This window comes from Nyctereutes procyonoides, unplaced genomic scaffold, assembly GCF_905146905.1.
Source record: "Nyctereutes procyonoides isolate TBG_1078 unplaced genomic scaffold, NYPRO_anot_genome, whole genome shotgun sequence".
Taxonomy (NCBI): Eukaryota; Metazoa; Chordata; class Mammalia; order Carnivora; family Canidae; genus Nyctereutes; species Nyctereutes procyonoides.
In genome coordinates this window covers 55812632-55832022 of record NW_026575126.1, presented here as the reverse complement: position 1 = coordinate 55832022, position 19391 = coordinate 55812632, and the positions used below count along the sequence as shown (strand labels likewise).

The 19391-nt window shown below is 45.9% G+C and overlaps 1 protein-coding gene across 1 annotated transcript; it reads right to left on the bottom strand.

Annotated features, from left to right (window-relative positions):
* Positions 1 to 1523: 1523 nt before the first annotated feature.
* Positions 1524 to 4731, bottom strand: CHP2 (calcineurin like EF-hand protein 2). Its single transcript, XM_055340859.1, has 7 exons — positions 4647 to 4731; positions 4287 to 4359; positions 4116 to 4196; positions 3888 to 4018; positions 3670 to 3731; positions 2380 to 2502; positions 1524 to 2198 (listed from the first exon to the last, which is right to left on the bottom strand). Exons 1-7 carry the CDS (start codon positions 4711 to 4713, stop codon positions 2145 to 2147), a joined length of 591 nt encoding a protein of 196 aa, XP_055196834.1. The 5' UTR covers positions 4714 to 4731; the 3' UTR covers positions 1524 to 2144.
* Positions 4732 to 19391: the final 14660 nt, after the last annotated feature.

Sequence of the window (19391 nt, the reverse complement as noted above, 5' to 3'; positions counted from 1 at the left end):
CATAGTCAACAATTTGATGTTGTACACTTAACATTTGTTAAGCCAGGGGTGCCTGAGTGGCTCAGTCGGTTAGGCGTCTGCCTTCGGCTCAGGTCATGATCTTGAAGTCCTGGGATCGAGCCCTGAATCAGCCTCCCTGCTGAGTTGGATGTCTTGTTTCTCCCTTGCCCTCTGCCCCTCCCCACTTGTGCTCTCTCTCTCTCAAATAAATAAATAAAATCTTAACAAAAATTTGTTGGGTGCCGGGTGGCCCAGTTGATTAAATGTCTCCCTTTGGCTGGGGTCATGATCTCGGAATCCTGGAATCAAGTCCTGCATGGGGCTCCTTGCTCAACAGAGAGTCTGCCTCTTCCTCTACCCCTCCTTCCCCCGCTCATGCACACACTCTCACTCTCTCTCTCAAATAAATATAGTCTTTAAAAAAAATTCGTTAAGTCAGTAGATCTCATGTTAAGTGTTCTAAGCACACACACACACACACACACAAATATCAAAGTGATACGAGGACATTTTTGGAGATGATAAATGCTTATTACCTTGGTTGTGGTGACGGGAACATGAGTATATACCTATGTCCAAACTCATCAAATTATACACATCAATTCTGTGCAGTTTTCTGTACACCAATTACAATACAATAAAGCTGGGCTAAAATAGAAGCCACTGACACATATAGTGATGATGAATGCCGAGCAGGTGGTGTGCTGCTAAATGTTTAATGATGGACTCTCCTAAGCAGAACAGCCCTGGCCTACTGCATTTGCCAATGTCCATGGTGTAAATACTCCCACCACAGCTGATTCAAGCTACCAACGTGACATCACTGAAAACATAGATGGAAGCCCTCGGTGCAGTTGACTCCCATGTGTTGAGAGCAGACAACTCCTGCACAGCCCAGAGAGAAGATACAGGCAGGGCACCACAGCATCTCCTATTGGAGAGCGAAAGCATTTTGCTATAGACCTAGGATCTCACAACTTCATGTGACTTTTACCCTCTATTCTGTGATAGATCAATGCTTGAGCGTCTTATGGTGAAAGAAATGGAACTATTCCCAAATCTTTGAATAGTTTTCTACCCTAGGAACAGATGTCTTTATTTATTAGTTTTAGATCATCTCTGTCCCCACCTGCCCATCCCCATCACACTGGCATGCACCCACAGGATCAGTGAAAACCCATTTAAAAAGTCAGACTTCAAGAATTCCTCCAGTTGGTCAACTTCACAGTAATGGATATCTCTTGTTTTGCCTGACTGGCATCATTCCCCCTTCTTCTGATAATGACACTTCATTTTCCTGTCAACAGCTACTCCTTACCCCACTGTGAGTCCTCAAGCTTTATTTCTTGGCTTTAACAGTTAGCACATGACACAGGCCAGGTCAATGAGAGCAACGAGGCCTCCTGGAGCTAGGGACAAGAACCCACTCAGGCTCTTCGCTTGGAATTACTGAAAGAAGGCATTCCCTTCCTTTTTAAAAAAAATTTATTCATTTATTCATGAGAGACACAGAGAGGCAGAGACACAGGCAGAGGGAGAAGCAGGATCCATGCAGGGAGCCCGATGTGGGACTCGATCCCCGGTCTTCAGGATCAGGCCCCGGGCTGAAGGCGGCGCTAAACTGCTGAGCCACCTGGGCTGCCCAGGTAATCCCTTCCCATTGGATTACTAGGATATAAACCGAGAGCTGCTGGTGGCCATCCACCATGAGGAAAGAGCCCTCCTCCCAACACACACACACACACATACACACACACACACACACACAGTCGATTGAGAAATTAATAACTGAGTCCTTTGAATTTAACTGTGCCTGAAGACACTTCCAGGCTTTTTCTGTATTCTGAAGATACTTTCAAACTTTTTAATTACATGAGCCCATAAAAATCCCCTTTTCACTTAAGTCACTGTAAATTGGGTTTTCAGTTGCTTGCAACCAGAAGATTGCTGGCTGATTTATGAATCTGAGATCAAATAAGCTAGACTTTATTTAGTACACACCCTTCCAGCTTTCTCTCCTTGGCCCTAAATAGAGTTTAGCATAGACACATGAATACAGTTTTGGGGGCCCTGCCTCTGTAGGGGCTGAAGATAAATTCCACGCTGAGCTGGTCTGTGTAAGCTAGCCAACGGCACAAAGAGGGTCACTTCAGGATCCGGATGCTCATTTTCTGCTCGATGTCCATCTTCTCTAATGACTGGCAGGGGCAGATGGGTGGTAGTCAAGAGCTCAATCCTCTAGGCTTCTCACCTCCTCTCCTATCCCCAAGGCCCCACCTTTCCTTAGCCATCCCCATCCCTCTGCCCAAATTCCTTTCCCATGTCCATCTGTCCTAGGGACTCCTGAAGTCAACTCCCCAGGCCTCAGGGCATTCTGACCTTGGTGAACTCCAGGAAGGACACAGCCCCGTCCCCATCTTCATCCGCTTCCTGCACCGTGCGGTCGGCGATGCTCTCCAACTGCTCTTCTGTCACCTGCACCCCAACCATCAGCCGGAGGACCTGGGAGGCGGACAGGGGACAGCCATAAAGAGGAGACACTCGCCCCATCCCCCAAACCTTGTCCACATCATCCTAAATGTTATTACCCCTTTTGTAATCTATCTCTCAACCATTTTTTTCACTTCCCACCATATCCCAATAATTTCCCCTACTGCTTCTCCATTCAAACCCCCACCTGTCTCTCTATCTCACGTTCACCTCAACAGTATGCTCAAACTCATTACCCAAACCTAAGTCTTACAACCCAACCTCCATCTATTCTCCACCCCATCCCCCCTCCTCATCCTCCCACTATTCCCAATTCCACCCTCCCACTTCATCAAATCTATCACAGAGTTTCTGAATCTCAACACTGTTGACATTTGGGGCCAGGTAACTCCTTGTTGTGGGGGAATGGGGGCTATCGTGTGTATTGAAAGATGTTTAGCAGCGTTTTTGACTTCTACCTACTAGATGCCAGCAGTACTGCCCACTCCACTCCCTCAGTTGTGGCAACCAAAGATGTCTCTAGTTATTGCCAACTCATTCAGGAGGTAAAATCACCTCCAGTTAAGAACCACTGGTCTAGGGATCCCTGGGTGGCTCAGTGGTTTAGTGCCTGCCTGCGGCCCAGGGTGTGATCCTAGAGTCCCAGGATCAAATCCCATATCGGACTCCTTGCATGGAGCCTGCTTCTCCCTCTGCCTGTGTCTCTGCTGCTTCTCTCCCTCTCTCTGTGTCTCTCATGAATAAATAAATAAAAATCTTTAAAAAAAAAAGAACCACTAGTCTATTTCCAACCTCATAACCAACTGTTCCCCATCCATTTCCCAACTAAACCCCACCCAATGCTGGATTCCCACTTAATACCCCAGTGACCTGGGCAGCCCCGGTGGCTTAGCAGTTTGGTGCCACCTTCAGCCCAGGGTGTGATCCTGGAGACCCGGGATCAAACCCCACGTCAGGCTCCCTGCATGGAGCCTGCTTCTCCCTCTGCTTGTTTCTGTGTGTGTGTGTGTGTGTGTGTGTGTGTGTGTGTCTCTAATAAATAAATAAATAGTCTTAAAAGAAATACCCCAGTGACCTGCACCTCCATTGCCTAGTTACCCACCCCATCCCCCCCGCAACCCTTCCCTTCAACAGCCCATTGCTCAGATATCACATCTCTTGTTCTTGCATCCTTCCAACCTGTAGCATCTCGTGCCTGGAGATCTTTCCATCTCTATCCAGGTCATAGAGCTGAAATGCAACTGGAAGAGAATGGAGAGGGAGGGGAGGAGGAGGGAAAGCTGAGTCTTCCCTCCTTCTTTTCCAGCAGGTCACCCTGGAGGCTTGGGGGGGGGGTCATCTACAGGCTCGCTAAGAGGTGCGGTACATCGCTTGGGGAGGGGTCCCCACGAACTCACAGCGAAGTTTGTTCATTCGGCTGTTGAGGGGTTCAGGTTCCTTGGGGTCTCGCATGCTCGAGTCGTCATCATCGACAGGTCGAAAGTGAGCCAGGACTCTGACAAAGCCTGGGAAATCCACTCGCAGATTCCTGGGGACAGTGGAGTAGAGGTGACCTTGGCCCTCCGTCTGCCCCTCCCCCGACTCTCCCCCAAGCCCTCCCCCCCACACCCCCAGCGAGACCTCACCCGTCGGGGAAGAAGCTGTCTATGATGCGATCTCCCAGGGGGTTCACGGCCAGCGCCCCGATCTGCTGCAGATCCATGCGGCTGTCAAGTCAAAGTTCAGAGGGACGGAGGGTTAAGGAGGGGACCGGGTCCAGAGAGGCAGGTGGCAGGTCCTGGGGCCGGGTCCCTCACCTCAGGTAGCCCTTCTTGTTCCTGTCCAGCGCCCGAAACCGGTGGTAGAGGCGGAGCAGACTGGCCTGCGAGACTGCGGGACGGAAGGCGGAGGGTGACACGGCCGCGGGCGCTCCCCCTACCCCCCTTCCCCGGGTCCCTCCCCGGGACCCAGGGCGGCGCGGCGGGACCTCCCCCCCCACCCTCCCACCCCCCGGGACCCGGGGCCGCGCGGCCGGGCTGCGGGGGGCGTGTCGACGCGCTCCCGCGGGGCCCGAGGCACGGAGGCCGCCCCCCCCGTGCCCCGCCCCCTCCGCGGCCCCGCCGGGAGCCCCGCTCCGCACGCCCCCCGCCCCGGCTCCGGGCCCCGCGGCCGCTCACAGCCGGTCTCCCGCCGGATGCTGTCCGCGTCGGGAATGCGCGCCGCGTGGGAGCCGCGGGAGCCCATGGCTGCGCCGGCTGAGCCGCCCGGCCCCGCGCCCGGCCCCGCGCCCCGCCCCCCGCTCCCGGGCGCGGCCGCCCCGCTGGCCCCGGGGCCGAAGGCCGCAGGCCTGGCGCGGAGCCAGGCTCGGGAACCCCTGCGTGCCTCGCCTCCCACCCGCGACCCGGGCGAACAGAGAACAATGCCCAGGGTGGCGGGGTCAGAGGGGCGGCGCGGACAACGGGGCGTTTCATCCCGAGCCGGAGCCTGCCGCGAGGTCCCCGCCCCTCTCACGCCTCGGGACTCCCAGCCCGGCCCCGCTCGCGGCTCCCGGGCGGACGGCTGGGTCCCGCCGACCTTGTCACCCAGGGACACAATCCACGTCCCCCGCGCAGGGGCCCCGGGGGGCGGGGAGGGGAGCTGGACGGACCCACTTGTCGCCATCCCCCGGGGGCCCAGCCTGCGGCCCCTTCCTCAGGCTGCAGGAGCAGAAGAAGAGGCATTGAAGGACCCCCCAGGAAGGGCGAGCGGGGAGGGTCGGGAGCCGTACAGGGGAGGCTGGGGTGACCCGAAGGGCCCCTGGATTTGGAAGGATGTGGATGCAACCCCCAGCTACGCAGTTAACCCTGGACAAGTCTGTGGGACTTGCTTTCATCTCTTTTGTTCCTTCCACATAGCCTAATTGTTGACGGCCAATTGAGCCAGTGCTAAAATGCAGGAGATTAACGAGAAATCCAGTTGCCAGCTTCCGAGAAATCAAAAGTTCAGACGCCACCAGTTCCTGCCTGGCAACGGAGCTACCCCCGGGGAACACGTGCCGTGTGTAAATGCGGCATCGCGGCCTGACCCCTGGCCACAGTCTCCACCCAGCTCAGTTCCCTTCCTTCTGTGCCCCGTGGGACCTCTGGTAGAAGAAGCTCAAGTTGGAATGCCTTGAACCTCAGGCCAGCCCTCAAGCACCACAGGAACCCCCAGTCTGAGAGGGGGTTACAAACATCACTGTGACCAAGCTTAATATGGTAATAGTGGCAACAACAGGGCCTCTCATTTCGCGCTCACCATGCACCAACCACTTTTGTGAAACACAATGTGCGTGATTAACTCACACTCCTCAAACCACCTGCTAGACTGCCTGCTTTTTTAAGTGGTGGAGGCTGCCAGGGGAGCCTGTTGTGAACTATTGAAAAGCACGTATCCAGGCAGCCCGGGGGCTCAGCGGCTTAGCACCACCGTCAGCCCAGGGCCTGATCCTGGAGACCTGGGATGGAGTCCCACGTGAGGCTTCCTGCATGGAGCCTGCTTCTCCCTCTGCCTGTGTCTCTGCCTCTCTCTCTCTCTCTGTGTGTTTCTCATGAATAAATAAATAAAATACAAATTAAAAAAAAAAAAGCACGTATCCCCAGTGGGGGACATATCTCCCCAAGAGGGGCCACAACTCATATTCTTTTTGTGTATAAAACACAGATATAGGGATCCCTGGGTGGCGCAGCGGTTTGGCACCTGCCTTTGGCCCAGGGCGCGATCCTGGAGACCCGGGATCAAATCCCACGTCGGGCTCCCGGTGCATGGAGCCTGCTTCTCCCTCTGCCTGTGTCTCTGCCTCTCTCTCTCTCTGTCTCTCATGAATAAATAAATAAATAAAATCTTTTTAAAAAAGAGTCAAAGTGATCCTTTAAAAAAAAAACACAGATATACATATAGTGCATAAATAGCATATAGCATATCTGGGGTATTAAAATATAGTATTAAAATATCATGATTAGGAAAAATAGTGTAAAAACACTCCTTAAGGGCAGGCTGTAATGAAAAAAGTGTTAAGAAACTCAGTTGCAAAGGAACAAGTAACAGAAGTATCCAGTTTTAAATCTCTCATTATTCCATCTTCCTCTATCATAATCACACATTTACACAAATGTCCTAGTGGGGGCGGGGGATATATATATATATATGCCATTTATTACAGGAGTTCAAGTTCATAGCCACCCCGGAGACAGAGAAACTGGAAAAAACGGTCACTCTCCAGCCAAAGCCTCCATGCAGAGGCTTGAAGCCGATCAGCCTTGAAAATATTGATCTAAGAAGTGCTTACTTCTCTTTCAGATACCCCAAGGACCAGACAACTGGCATAAGGAAAGCTTGATTCCCTTTCAGATGCCTCCAAGGACTGAAGTGTGTGGGAAACCACATGGCTCCCTAATGAAGCCCAGCGACCACTCCTGTCCACTGCTGTGAGTCAGGCTGTGGGTGTAGTGTGAGTTAGGTTCTGAACCCAGGGAGAGCCAGGAGTCCCTGGGATGGAGCAGTAATCACCTCAGGCCCTTTTGGGATGTCGATCTCGGAAAGAGCTACTCCAACCTTAATCTGAGTCAGCGCCAAAGTAAATTAGGCCAGAGAGTAATTAACAACTCCCATCCACACACCAGCATCACAAGCCAAGAGGAAAACACGATGCTAAAATCTATTCCCGCTTTATGCACACAAGCAGGGTTTAAATCAACTTGATAGATTACCTGGCCACATCATTTGGGGTCATTTAAAAGGGGAGAGGCTTTGGCAAGAATTTCATCTGCAGAACCTGTTGGCCTGGATTCAGACTGAACATCTGTTTTTGTTTGGTTGGTTTTGTTTTTGCTGCTAAGCCATAAATGTTGCTGGCCATTTTTGATGAGACAGTATACTGAAGTTCAAATAGAAAAGCGCAGCTGTAAGAGGAGTCAGGGGCGCCTGGCGGGCTCAGTTGGTGAACTTTGTGACTCTTGATCTTGGGGGTGAGTTTGAGCCCCACTTTGGGTGTAGAGATACTTAAAAAATTTTAAAAAGGGGCTCCTTTGTGGCTCAGGTGGGTAGGTAGGTGGCTGCCTTCAGCTCAGGTCATGATCCTAGAATCCTGAGATGGAGCCCCAGGCCTGTGCTCAGCAGGGAGTCTACTTCTCCTTTTGCCATTCCCCCTGCCCATGCTTGTGTGCTCTCTCTCGCTCTCTGTCTCTCTCTGAAATAAATAAATGAATAAAAATTTAAAAATAAATAATTTTTAAAAATCTTTGAAAAAAGAGTAGTCAAGAAAATATGGAACTCTTACAACTCAATAACAAAAAGACAGCCAATTTTTAAGTGAGCAAAAGAACTTGAATACACATTTCTCCTACGAAGATATACAAATGGCCAATAACCACATAAAAAAAATGCTCAACATCATTAGTCATCAGGGAAATACAAATAAAACTACAATGATATAATCATTTCACACTCACTAGACTGGCTAAAACTAAAACAAAAACAACCCTCCCCCCTAAAAAGAACCCAAAGCAAAACAAAAAAAGCCCACAAATAACAGATAACAAGTCTTGGCCGGGATGTGGAAAAATTGGAATTCTCGTGCATTGCTGGTAGAAATGTAAAATGGTGCAGCTGCTGTGGGAAACAGTTTGGAGTTTTCTCAGTAAGTTAAACAGAATTACCATATGAGCAATCCCACTCCTAGACATACCCTAAAGAATTGAAAACATACAGGCACACAAACACTTGAACATGAATGTTCATAGCGGCATTATTCGCAGTAGCTCCCAGATGGAAACAACCCAAATGTCCACTGATGAATGGATAAACAAAATGTGGTATGTCCATGAAATGGCGTATTATTCAGCCATTGAAAAGAATAAAGTACTTATGCATGCCACAGCATGGATGACCCTTGAAGCCACTACACTAAGTAAAACAAACCAGTTATAAAAGACCACATATTCTACAATCTCTTTTACTATGAAACATTAAGAATAGGAAAATCTATAGAGATGAAAAGTAAATTAGTGTAAAGTAAATTGCTTAGGGCCAGAGGAACCACGGTATAAGGGAATTAAGCTAAAGGGTATGAGGTTTATTTTTTGATGTGATGAAAATGTTTGAAAATTGGCTGTGATGATGGTTGCACTGTGAGTATACTGAACCCATCGCACTGGATACTTTAAAAGGTAACTTGTGGGGATCCCTGGGTGGCTCAGCGGTTTAGCGCCTGCCTTTGGCCCGGGGCGCGATCCTGGAGACCCGGGATCGAATCCCATGTCGGGCTCCAATCCCACGTCGGGCTCCCTGCATGGAGCCTGCTTCTCCCTCCTCCTGTGTCTCTGCCTCTCGCTCTCTCTCTCTCTCTGTATCTATCATAAATAAATAAATAAATAAATAAATAAATAAATAAATAAATAACCTTAAAAAAAAGGTAACTTGTACATTATGTGAGTTATATCTCAATAAAGCCGTTCAAAACAAAACAAGAATATCCAGGAAAGCTCTGGAAAGTAAAAGTAAGGAGAGTAAGCTAACTAACAGATTTTTAAATAGACTATAAAAGTACAATAACCCCTGTGGTAACAGTGCAGGAGTAGACAGATATGAAACAGACAGGAAAGTCAGGAATAGACCCAAATACATACATGAATTTTGCGCTTGATATAAGCGGCATTTCAAATCAGTGGGGGAAATGTGGATTACTTGATAAATGTCATTTGGGACATCTGTCTTATGGGGGGAAAATAAAGCTGTACCCCTACCTCCTTACACCAAAACTGACTCCAGAGAGAACAAAGGTTTATTTTTATTTATTTATTTATTTATTTATTTATTTATTTATTTATTTTGTTGAGAACAAAGGTTTAAATGCAAAATGTAATTGTACAAAACTCAGAGAAGTCTCAAATAGATTTTGTCATAATCTTGAACTAGAGGTCTTTTTAAGCGTGAAATAAAGCACAGAAACCATAGAGAAAAGATTGGCCAATTTACGACGTGAAGTTAAAACTTCTATATGGTCAGAAAGACAAACTGGGGAAAACCTTCACAGTCTATATCAAAGATAAAAGATAATTTCCTTTAAAAGATTGTTTTAGGGACACCTGGGTGGCTCAGCGGTTGAGCATCTGCCTTCAGCTTGGGGTGTGATCCCAGGGTTCTGGGCTCCCTGTGAGAAGCCTGCTTCTCCTGCCTGTGTCTCTGCCTCTCTCTCTGTCTCTCATGAATAAATAAATCTTTAAAAAAATAGTGATTTTTTTAGGTTTTTTTGCATATATATTTTTTAAAATAACAGATGTGTGTTCCAATCCCAGAGCACACACTCCATACTCTCAGCACTAACCACCAGAGAGAAGGCCAAAAGATAATTTCCTTGGGGTACCTGAGTGGCTCAGTCAGTTAAACAACTGCCTTTGGCTCAGGTCATATCTTAGGGTTCTGGGATCAAGCCCTGCATTGAGCCCCACATCAAGCTGCCTGTTCAGCAGGGTGTCTGCTCTTTGGTCTCCCTCTGCCCCCCACTCATGTTCTGTTTCTGTCTCTGTCTCTTCTGTCTCTATCAAATAAATGAAATCTTTAAAAAAAAAAAAATTCCCTTAGTATACAACGATCTCTTTAAAAAGTAAAAAAAAAAAAAAAAAAAAAGGAAAACAAAAGCCCCAACTTTTATTCACTAGGAAAAAAAATCTGATAAGATACAAAATAAAAATGGTAAAGAAGTCTACAAAGGTGCTTCAACATCACAAAGTTTTCAAGTCCAAATTAAAACAGGAGGTTTTTTACAGATTTATTTATTTGAGAGAGAGAGAGAGTGGAGGGAAGGGCGGCCAGAGAGAAGCAGACTCCCCTCTGAGCACAGAGCTCCATCCCACAACCCCGAAATCATGACCTGAGCCCAAACCAAGAGTCGGATGCTCAGCGGACTGAGCCAACCAGGCACCCCCACAAGTCTGCTGTTGTAGTGCAAAAGCAGCCATAGACCATACTTAAATAAACCTGGCTGTGTTCCTATAAAACTTTACTTATGGACACTAAAATTTGAAACTCATATAATTTCCGTCGGTCACAAAGTATTATTCTTTTTTTCCCAATCATCTAAAAATGTGAAAACTATTCTTGGCTTGTGGGCCGTAGAGTCACAGGCAGCAGACTGGGTCTGACCCACAGGCCATCTTTTGCTAATCTGCTCTAGACTATGACTTCTGCATTCTCTACAAATCTGTGTTCACTAAAAGAACAATATGCTTTCTCTTCAGAGTTCTTCGGGAAAAGTAGAATTTGGCATGATGACTAGCATACACCAGAACCCAGTGCGCCATATAGTCTAGAGTATCTCGAAGCCCATGTAGAGCAAAGGGAACAACTGGTTTAACCCGTCAGTGCCAAGCCATCATTCTCTTAGACCATTAGGGCAAGTTCCTCCATATGAGGAGGGAATCTCAGAAGTAAAGCCAGACTGGTTTACTGGGGGAGAAACTAAATCAAGTTTGGACAAGGGCCTAGTGTAGTACAGTTCTGGAGAACTTGCCATCAGGAGTTATCACAGGACACTGCAAGAATGATCTAGCCCACCCAGCAATGCCTCTCCTGGGTATATGGAAGAGAAGTGAAGATCTATGTTCACACAAAACCTAAAGGGAGAAACAGCTAATGAACAGAGAAATAAAACATGGTGTATCCACACATGGAATACAGTACTCAGCAATAAAAATAAAGGAAGCATCAGTACATGTAGGACATGGATGGACCTTGGAAATATGCTAAGTTCAAGAGGCCAAACACAAAAGACTACATGCGGGGCACCTGAGTGGCTCAGTGATTGAGCATCTTCCTTTGGCTCAGGTCATCCTGGGGCCTGGGATCAAGTCCCTCATTGGGCTCCCCACGGGGAGACTGCCGCTCCTCTGCCTTTGTCTCTGCCTTTGTCTGTCTTTGTCTCTGCCTCTCTCCTTGTGTCTCTCATGAATAAATAAATACAATCTTTAAAAAAAAAGATAGCATGTTGTGTGATTCCATTGATAGATATAGATTAGATATATAGATAGATATAGATATGGATATAGATATATAGATATAGATATAGATATAAGGGTGCCTCCGAGAGAAGGGAATCTCTCTCAGAAGGCTTTCGCAGCAGACTTCCCCTTAGTTCACATTTGCTGAGGTTATGTCACATACTAATATAAAAACAAACAAGCAGACGACAACCAAACAGCAAAGGAAATGTGCAACCCTGGTTGCACATTAGAATCACCTGGCATTTTTAAAAATGCCAGATGCCAGGGGCCCAACTTCAGTCCATTCAAATCAGAGGCTGAGTCAAAGGGTCCAGAGTCGGTGAAAAATGAGAGTAAATCTAAAAACTAGGACTGGGTCATCTCCTGCTGAAAACAAACAAACAACAACAACAACAACAAAAAAAAAAAACAAGTAGGGATGGGGAGCAGAAGGAAAGGACAAAATGGGTGGGAAAAGTGAGGGAGAAGAAGCCACTGTGTCTCCACTCTCTGGTGAGTTTAATCAACAGTTCCCAATGCATGCTCTGTTCCTTGTGCTCATTCATGTGAGAAATATTTACTGTGCTGGCATGTGCTGGGTGAGGGGGTCAGAGCCCTGAACTCAACAAACACGGTCCCAGCTGCGTGCTTTTTCACTCCACATTATGCCACTGATGTGCAGCTGGATCGTGCCAGGTCCTTGTCATTCATAGTTTTGGCTTGACCAGTATTCATCGTGTGACTACAGCGCAGTTGATTCATTCCACAGCCCCACTGCTGAGCATCCAGATTTCGGTTCTTGTGAACAATGCTGGTATGAACATGCCTGTCCATATTCAGGAGTTTTTCTTGGGTGGAAGGCATTTTTCTTGGTGAAGAAGGACTGAAATCACTCTGTCACAGAATATGTGAATATTTAACCCAAGGAGATAGAGACAAACTGGGTTCCATAGTCTGTGTTGCTTACACAGTTGTATACGATTTTACATTTCCATCACCAATGTATAAGCATCCCATATATTTATAACCCAAATGCTCTGGATTTGTTGAATGACATTAAATAATTAAAGAATAGGTGTATTAGTGCCAGGATCAGAGGAATCTCATGGAAACATGGAGTAGGCGGTTCCCCAGCCACCCGACTCCCTCTAGGGGCAGATCAGTTTCCAAGCCCATACTTTGGAACTCAAGCACTGGGAGGTTTTAGAAAAAACGATAATTTATTTTTTAAAAAAGATTTTATTTATTTGTTCATGAGAGACACAGAAAGAGAGGCAGAGACATGGGACAGAGGGTAAAGCAGGATCCCTGCGGGGAGCCCAAGGACTCAATCCCAGGACCCCAGGATTATGACCTGAGCCCAAGGCAGACACTCAATCGTTGAGCCACCCAGGCATCCCCAGAAGGACACTTTAGAACTGTACTTGACTTTGGGTTCCGAAGCATGAGCTCTGGCCCCAATCCCATGGTATTTCACAGTTCTGATGCTTCCTAAATTCTCCTTTCATTAATTCAGATTTTAAGGGGAATAGATCTAATTGGTTTAGCTGGGGTCAGATATCCCTGCCTAGTCTACTCTGAGGCTGAGAAGTCATGGTCACTTTGAATCAAATGTGATCCCAGGGACCCTGGGATCATGACCTGAGCCAAATCCCTCACCTTTTGCAGGGATTGTGAAGGCTTTTCCAAAAGAAGAACTGCAGGTGAGACATGCATCCCCAAAGTGTTTTCCATGCCTACCTCTGCTCTCCCTAAACTAGAGGAGGCCACAGCAGATATACATGGCCAGCTGGCCTCATGCAAATAAACTAGCAATTCCCCCTTCGCACTGGAAAGCATGAGGCAAAGGATTTAGCACTCTTATCCAGGACAATAGACAGCTCTTAGACAGGAAATTGAGTTCCTAAGTCAACATGTAATTCAAAAAGCAACTGCAGGGAAAGTTACTCATTACCATGAAACACAGTATTGGTTTTGTGTCTATGAACTTGTATGTTAACCCATACATCTAACTGAATAATGTTTGTCAGATAATGAGATAGTGGAGGAAAAAGTACTGTACACCTTTTGATGGATAATCTTCCTCATCTAGTGACAACACAATTTAAACTATTAATTTTCCTCTTTTCTGGGTATATAATTGGATTCAAGTAAGTTAAGAAAACACACGTTTGATGTAAGCAGTGGGTCAAAATTGAAACACATCAACTTCTCCATTCTCATAGAAAGTTCAAGAAAACTACATAAGCCAGGCAGCTGGCACGTTTCATGCCTTGAGATACTAGACAATGAGGTTATGAAACCATCACAATTAGCAAGACATTTAAAAACTAAACATCCAATCTAACTGTAGTCTTATGAAGACACAAGCAACTTAAAACTACACTCTGATATCATTTTTCATTTTTGAAATTGGAAAATTTCCAAAAGTTGGATAAACACTATTGAGACTATAGGGATATAGGTATATTCATCTATTGTAAGAGGGTGTGTTAATTGGCATAACCCCTGTAGAGGTCACACGGGCACTATCAAAATTATAAATGTGTATACCCTGATTCTCCAATTCAACTTCTAAGAATTCACCTTACAGATACACTTGCACACTTGTGAAATGATGTAGACACAAAGCTATTTGAGGCAGTGTTTTTTTTCCAGAAAAAAAAAAAAAAAGGAAACCACTCAAGTATCCATTAGGTTAAACAAAGTCCGAAACTTGAAATACAATGATGCTGTAAACAAAAAGAAAAAAAACATTCCTACAAACTGATATGGAGAGATCTCCAAGATATATCAAATGAGAAAAGCATAGTGCAGTACAGTGTGTATCATTGTGAACAAATATGCTATCTTTTCCATAATAAGTTGAGGAAAACAAAATATATATATATATGTACCTATGTGCTCATATTTACGTAACTAAACCTTGAAGATACCTAAGAAACCTATAAAGACGGGAGGGCAGAGTGCAACTTAGGTGGATGGGTCACAGTAGGTGAAGGGGGACTTTTCACTTTATAGTTTTGCATCTGGTTAGGTTTTAAACCGGGCAAATGTATTCCCAATTTAAAAATTAAGTTACAAAAAATAAAAAAAAAATAAAAATTGAGTTACAAAAACTGTTTATTAGTTCAATGCAGAAGGAAATAAATCCAGCATCCAGAACCTAAGATCAAATCTTTGCAATCTGAGAGCAAAATGTATTTTATACCATTAAATACACAAAATCTGATTTTAAAAGTGTATTTCAAGGCGCCTGGGTGGCTCAGTCTGTTGAGCATCTGACTCTTGATTTTGGCTCAGGTCATGATCTCACAGTCGTGAAACCAAGCCCCACATCAGGCTCCCAGCTGGCCATGGAGTCTGCTTAAGATTGTCTGTCTGTCTGTCTCTCTGCTCCTCCCCCTCCCCTCTCCCTCTCAATAAATATATAAATAAATAAAATTTAAAAAGTGTATTTCATCCCTAATGGTTTTCACCCACGACTATCTATGTATGGGTATCATATCAAAATAATTACATGGAGTGTAAAGACGCCAGACTCTCCTTCCCCGCCAAAAGTACATCCTGTCTGATGCCATTTATATAAAACTCTACAAAGTGCAAACTAATCTATGCTGACAGAAAGCAGATCGGTGGTTGCTGGGGAGGGGTGGGCAGGAATTGTAGGGAGAAACAATTAGAAAGGGATACCAGGAAGCTTTGGTGTATAATGGGTATGTTTGCTCTCTTGATTGCGTGAGGGTTTTATGGGCGTTCACATATGTCAAAATGTATTAAATTGTGCACTTTTCATATGTGCAGCTCATGGTTGATCACACCTCAACAAACTGTTTTTTTTTTTTTCAAAGATTTTATTTATTTATTTGGCAGAGAGTGAGAGAGCACAAGCAGGGGGAGTGGCGGGCAGAGGGAGAGGGAAAAGAAGCAGGCTTCCTGTGGAGCAGGGAACCTGATGCAAGACTTGGTCCCAGGACCCTGGGATCATGACCTAAGCCAAAGGCAAGCTTTCTACCCACTGAGCCACTCAGGTCCCCCTACAAAGTGTTTTTTTAACAAAGCATTTTTTTTAAGATTTTATTTATTTATTCATGAGAGACACAGAGAGAGGGACAGAGATGGGCAGAGGGAGAAGCAGGCTCCATGCAGGGAGCCTGACATGGGACTCGATCCCGGGACTCCAGGATCACACCCTGGGCCGAAGGCAGGCGCTGAACCGCTGAGCCACCCAGGGATCCCCAACAAAGCATTTTGTAAATTAATGCCACCATTTCCTCTATTTTTAATTTCAGTTTTATTATATTTTATGACATATATATCTATAATTTAGAATGGGAGTTATGTATGTAATTTATCAATAATTTGACATATACTTGAGGGTGCGTGTTGGAAAACCTTCTGGCTCAGAGAGGTGTGTAATCACGAGGGCATGGGAAGGACTGGTTGAAGCCAGTGGCAAACCACACTTTTGCCCGCTGCACTCTACTGCCTCCTGCTGCAAGTAGGTTTGTAGTCAGGATCTTCATGATGAGGAAGGATGACTCCAGGGGCAAAGGACTTGTATCAGAGATCTATCTGGAAACAAATTCTTCTAAACCACACTCATGCACGCACACGCACACTCATGCATACACACATGCATTTACATAGCCATTCACACACATATTGCCCACATGCATACATACACATCTGTACATATACCACACACACACGTGCACACACACGCATATACATACTCACACGCATATACACTCTTACGCACATGCACAGCAGGAAGCAGCTTCAGATCTCTTACCACCACACAGCCTCAACAGAGATCAGAGGAACAATTCAAAGCCCCGAATGAGAAAAAACAAAAGCAAAATGATGTGGCCAAAGCTGGAACTTCTAAACCTTTTCACTAGGAGGACTGGGGCACAAAGGGGTCTTGGACTCCCCTCCAGGCCAGCATTCTTCATCCTTTCTCACGGTAACTCAAAGACTTAAAACCAAACCTCTGGTCAGCCAGGGGATGTGAAAAGTTATCTCTAAGAACTGTCCTGGCCAAGAACTACTTACTTCCCAGTGAGCTCTGAGAGAAGCTGATGCTCAGGAGAGGGCCTGACAGGTGCCTCTTCACTGTGGTTTTCAAAGACTTAAAAGGTGGGTGAGCCCATTGCTTCCACCTAGGTTTGGGTTTGGGGGGAAATTAAGTGTTCTTTTACAATGTGCTTATATTTTATTTGACACACAACTACTATGTATGAGACCCACCACACTTTGACCAGAAGAGCACAAATCCATAGGTCTGCTTCTCTGCTTGCTTTTAACCTTTCATGGAAGTATAATCAGCTGCGTGACCTGGTATATTTTCAAAAATCGCCTTTCCAAATGTAGTTCTGAAGTGCACATTGGTTGATATTCTTATTTACATTAACAACAAGGAAGTGAAAAGTAACACAGCAAAGACATATTCTGGAACTTCACTGTTCTTCAGTGACATGAACATCTTTGCTAAACCGGAAAAGAGGTTTCCAAGACCAGAAGAATATTTCCCCACTTCTTTTATGGCATTCCCAGGCACAAAACAGTTTTATCTATTTATTTTTTAAAGTAGGCTCCATGCTCAGTGTGGAGCCCAACACAAGGTTTGAATTTGTGATCCTGAGATCAAGACCTGAGCTGAGATCAAGAGTCTGTCGCTTAACTGACTGAGCCACCCAGGTGCCCCATAAAGCACTTTGAAATTTAATCTGCAGTGTTTTCTGCACTTTCTTAAATCTAGGCAGTCAACGAAACAATAAATCAAGCCCCGTTTTGCAGCATCTGCTGACTTCTGTGGTGTAAATTCTCCTGCTCCCGCTGGTTTCAAGTTGCTGTTGTGATGTCGCCCAGCTTGCAGCCGGAAGGCGATGCATAGTAGCGATCATTCTAGAGTACTGCCACCATGCAGATACCATCCATGGAGGCGAATCATCTACAGAACAGAGAGGACAGTAAAATAATTAGGAAGTGATGCATTTTGAGTATTTATTACAATTGTTTTAAATATATTTAACTGGAGGTTTATGTAATTTTAAAGAAGATTTTATTTATTCATGGGGCGGGGGGGCCGAGGGAGAAGCAGGCTCCATGCAGGAAGCCTGACGTGGGACTCCATCTCCAAGATCAGGCCCTGGGCCGAAGGCGGTGCTAAACCTCTGAGCCACCCGGGCTGCCCTGTAATTTAATTTTTGACGATGGTTGTGACTAATGGACAACTCACAAAATTCTGAAAAACGTGACACTCGGCTCTCAGAAACGGACTCCAGCACACCTGTGAAACATACACAGAGAAGTGCCACACAATCAGCATGCATATCGAGAAACACAACGGGGCCAGCTCTCCCACTGTCACGAAGCTCCTCTCCTCTGCCCCTTGGTGGGTGACCCATCCCCTGACTTCAGCAGGTGACACAAGTGAAATTGTAAACCTGCAGTTTGCAGTGCTACCGCTAGAGGCCTCTCGCGAGGCAAAGACAGGAAGCTCCAGCCGACTCCCAAACCCGGTGCCGGGAGCTTACTCATTTCGCTGTAGGGAGGCCGTTTGTTACTCACCACCCAAGGGGTGAAGAGATAGAGAAATAACTTGGCACACAGTCTGAGCGTGAGCGAGTCCCCGGGGGAGATCTGGGGACCTCGTTTGGGCAGAAGAATCCCAGCTGGGTATTTGACCTCAAACCTCAGTGTGGTGTGTCGGTGAGCTCCCTGGGCATTGAGCAGTGAGGATTGCTTCTGCCCGCCTTGTAACAGGCTCGGCTGCCCCAGGGCCTCCTTTATCTAGACAAGGTGAAACCTCTGAAAAACCCATGGAGGGAAGAACAGAGGGAAAGAAAATGTAACACGGAAGTGAAGTTCTGGGACTCAGGAGTCAAGCAGAGCAAGCTTTGAATCACACTCCCTCTTCACTTACTAGCCTTGTAAACTTGGACAAATTGATTAACTTCTCCGGGACTTAGTTTACTCATCTGTAGAATGGGAACTATAAAACTCTCCTTGCAGGCTGGTTAACGGAGTAAGTAAGGTCAAATATGGGAAGCAAGAAGTCATCTCTATCTTCTTTAAAGATTTTATTTATTTGTTCATGAGAGACACAGAGAGGGAGAGACAAAGGCAGAGGGAGAAGCAGGATGGCTGTGGGGAGCCCCATGCGGGACTCGATTCCCAGACCCCAGGATCACGACCTGAGTGGAAGGCAGAGGCTCAACCGCTGAGCCACCCAAACTTGGAACCCAAGTGTTCCAAGTCATATCTGTTTTTAATGGTGATTATCTTTATACTCAGAGGATGAAAAGAGGACTTCTGCTTTGTTTGTAAAGGCATCCTAGTGAGCTGAATTATTGCAGACAGAACTGAGAGGGTACGGAAACATGGAGATTAACACCGCTCTGCACAGTATATAAACAGATGCTTTGTTTGGACAAGGACTTATATGCACACGAATGCACACACCCCCACACACATATGTACATTGACTATTTCGTGAAGAGAATAGATACACGATTTTTTGGAGCAGCTTTTAAATTTGTTTTTTGCCACTTCTATCTCTTTGTTGGTATAATATACCCCCATTGACGTACCATAGAATCTTTGTCAACAAACCAATACATTACATTCTGTATTTTTATCCATGTTTGTATAAAATTATTTACATATAGGGGCACCTGGATGGCTCAGTTAAGCATCTGCCTTCAGTTCAGGTTGTGGTCTCAGAGTCCTGGGATTGAGCCCCACATCAGGCTCCCTCCTTGGAGGGGAATCCTGCTTCTCCCTCTCCTTCTGCCCCTTCTTCCCACTCATGCTCACTCTCTCTCAAAAAAATAAAATAATTTACACATATATACATACACATGGTTTTACAAAAATAGGTTCCTATAATGCTCTTTTCTGCATTTTGCTATTCTTAAT

Bases quoted from the DNA above. Each gene is read 5' to 3' on its own strand.
- CHP2 (XM_055340859.1), bottom strand. From the start codon at position 4,713: ATGGGCTCCCGCGGCTCCCACGCGGCGCGCATTCCCGACGCGGACAGC. The intron at 4,019-4,115 runs GTGAGGTCTCGC...CACTGTCCCCAG, and splicing joins GACAGCTTCTTCCCCGACGG to GAATCTGCGAGTGGATTTCC. The intron at 3,732-3,887 runs GTGAGTTCGTGG...ATTCTCTTCCAG, and splicing joins CCGAATGAACAAACTTCGCT to TTGCATTTCAGCTCTATGAC.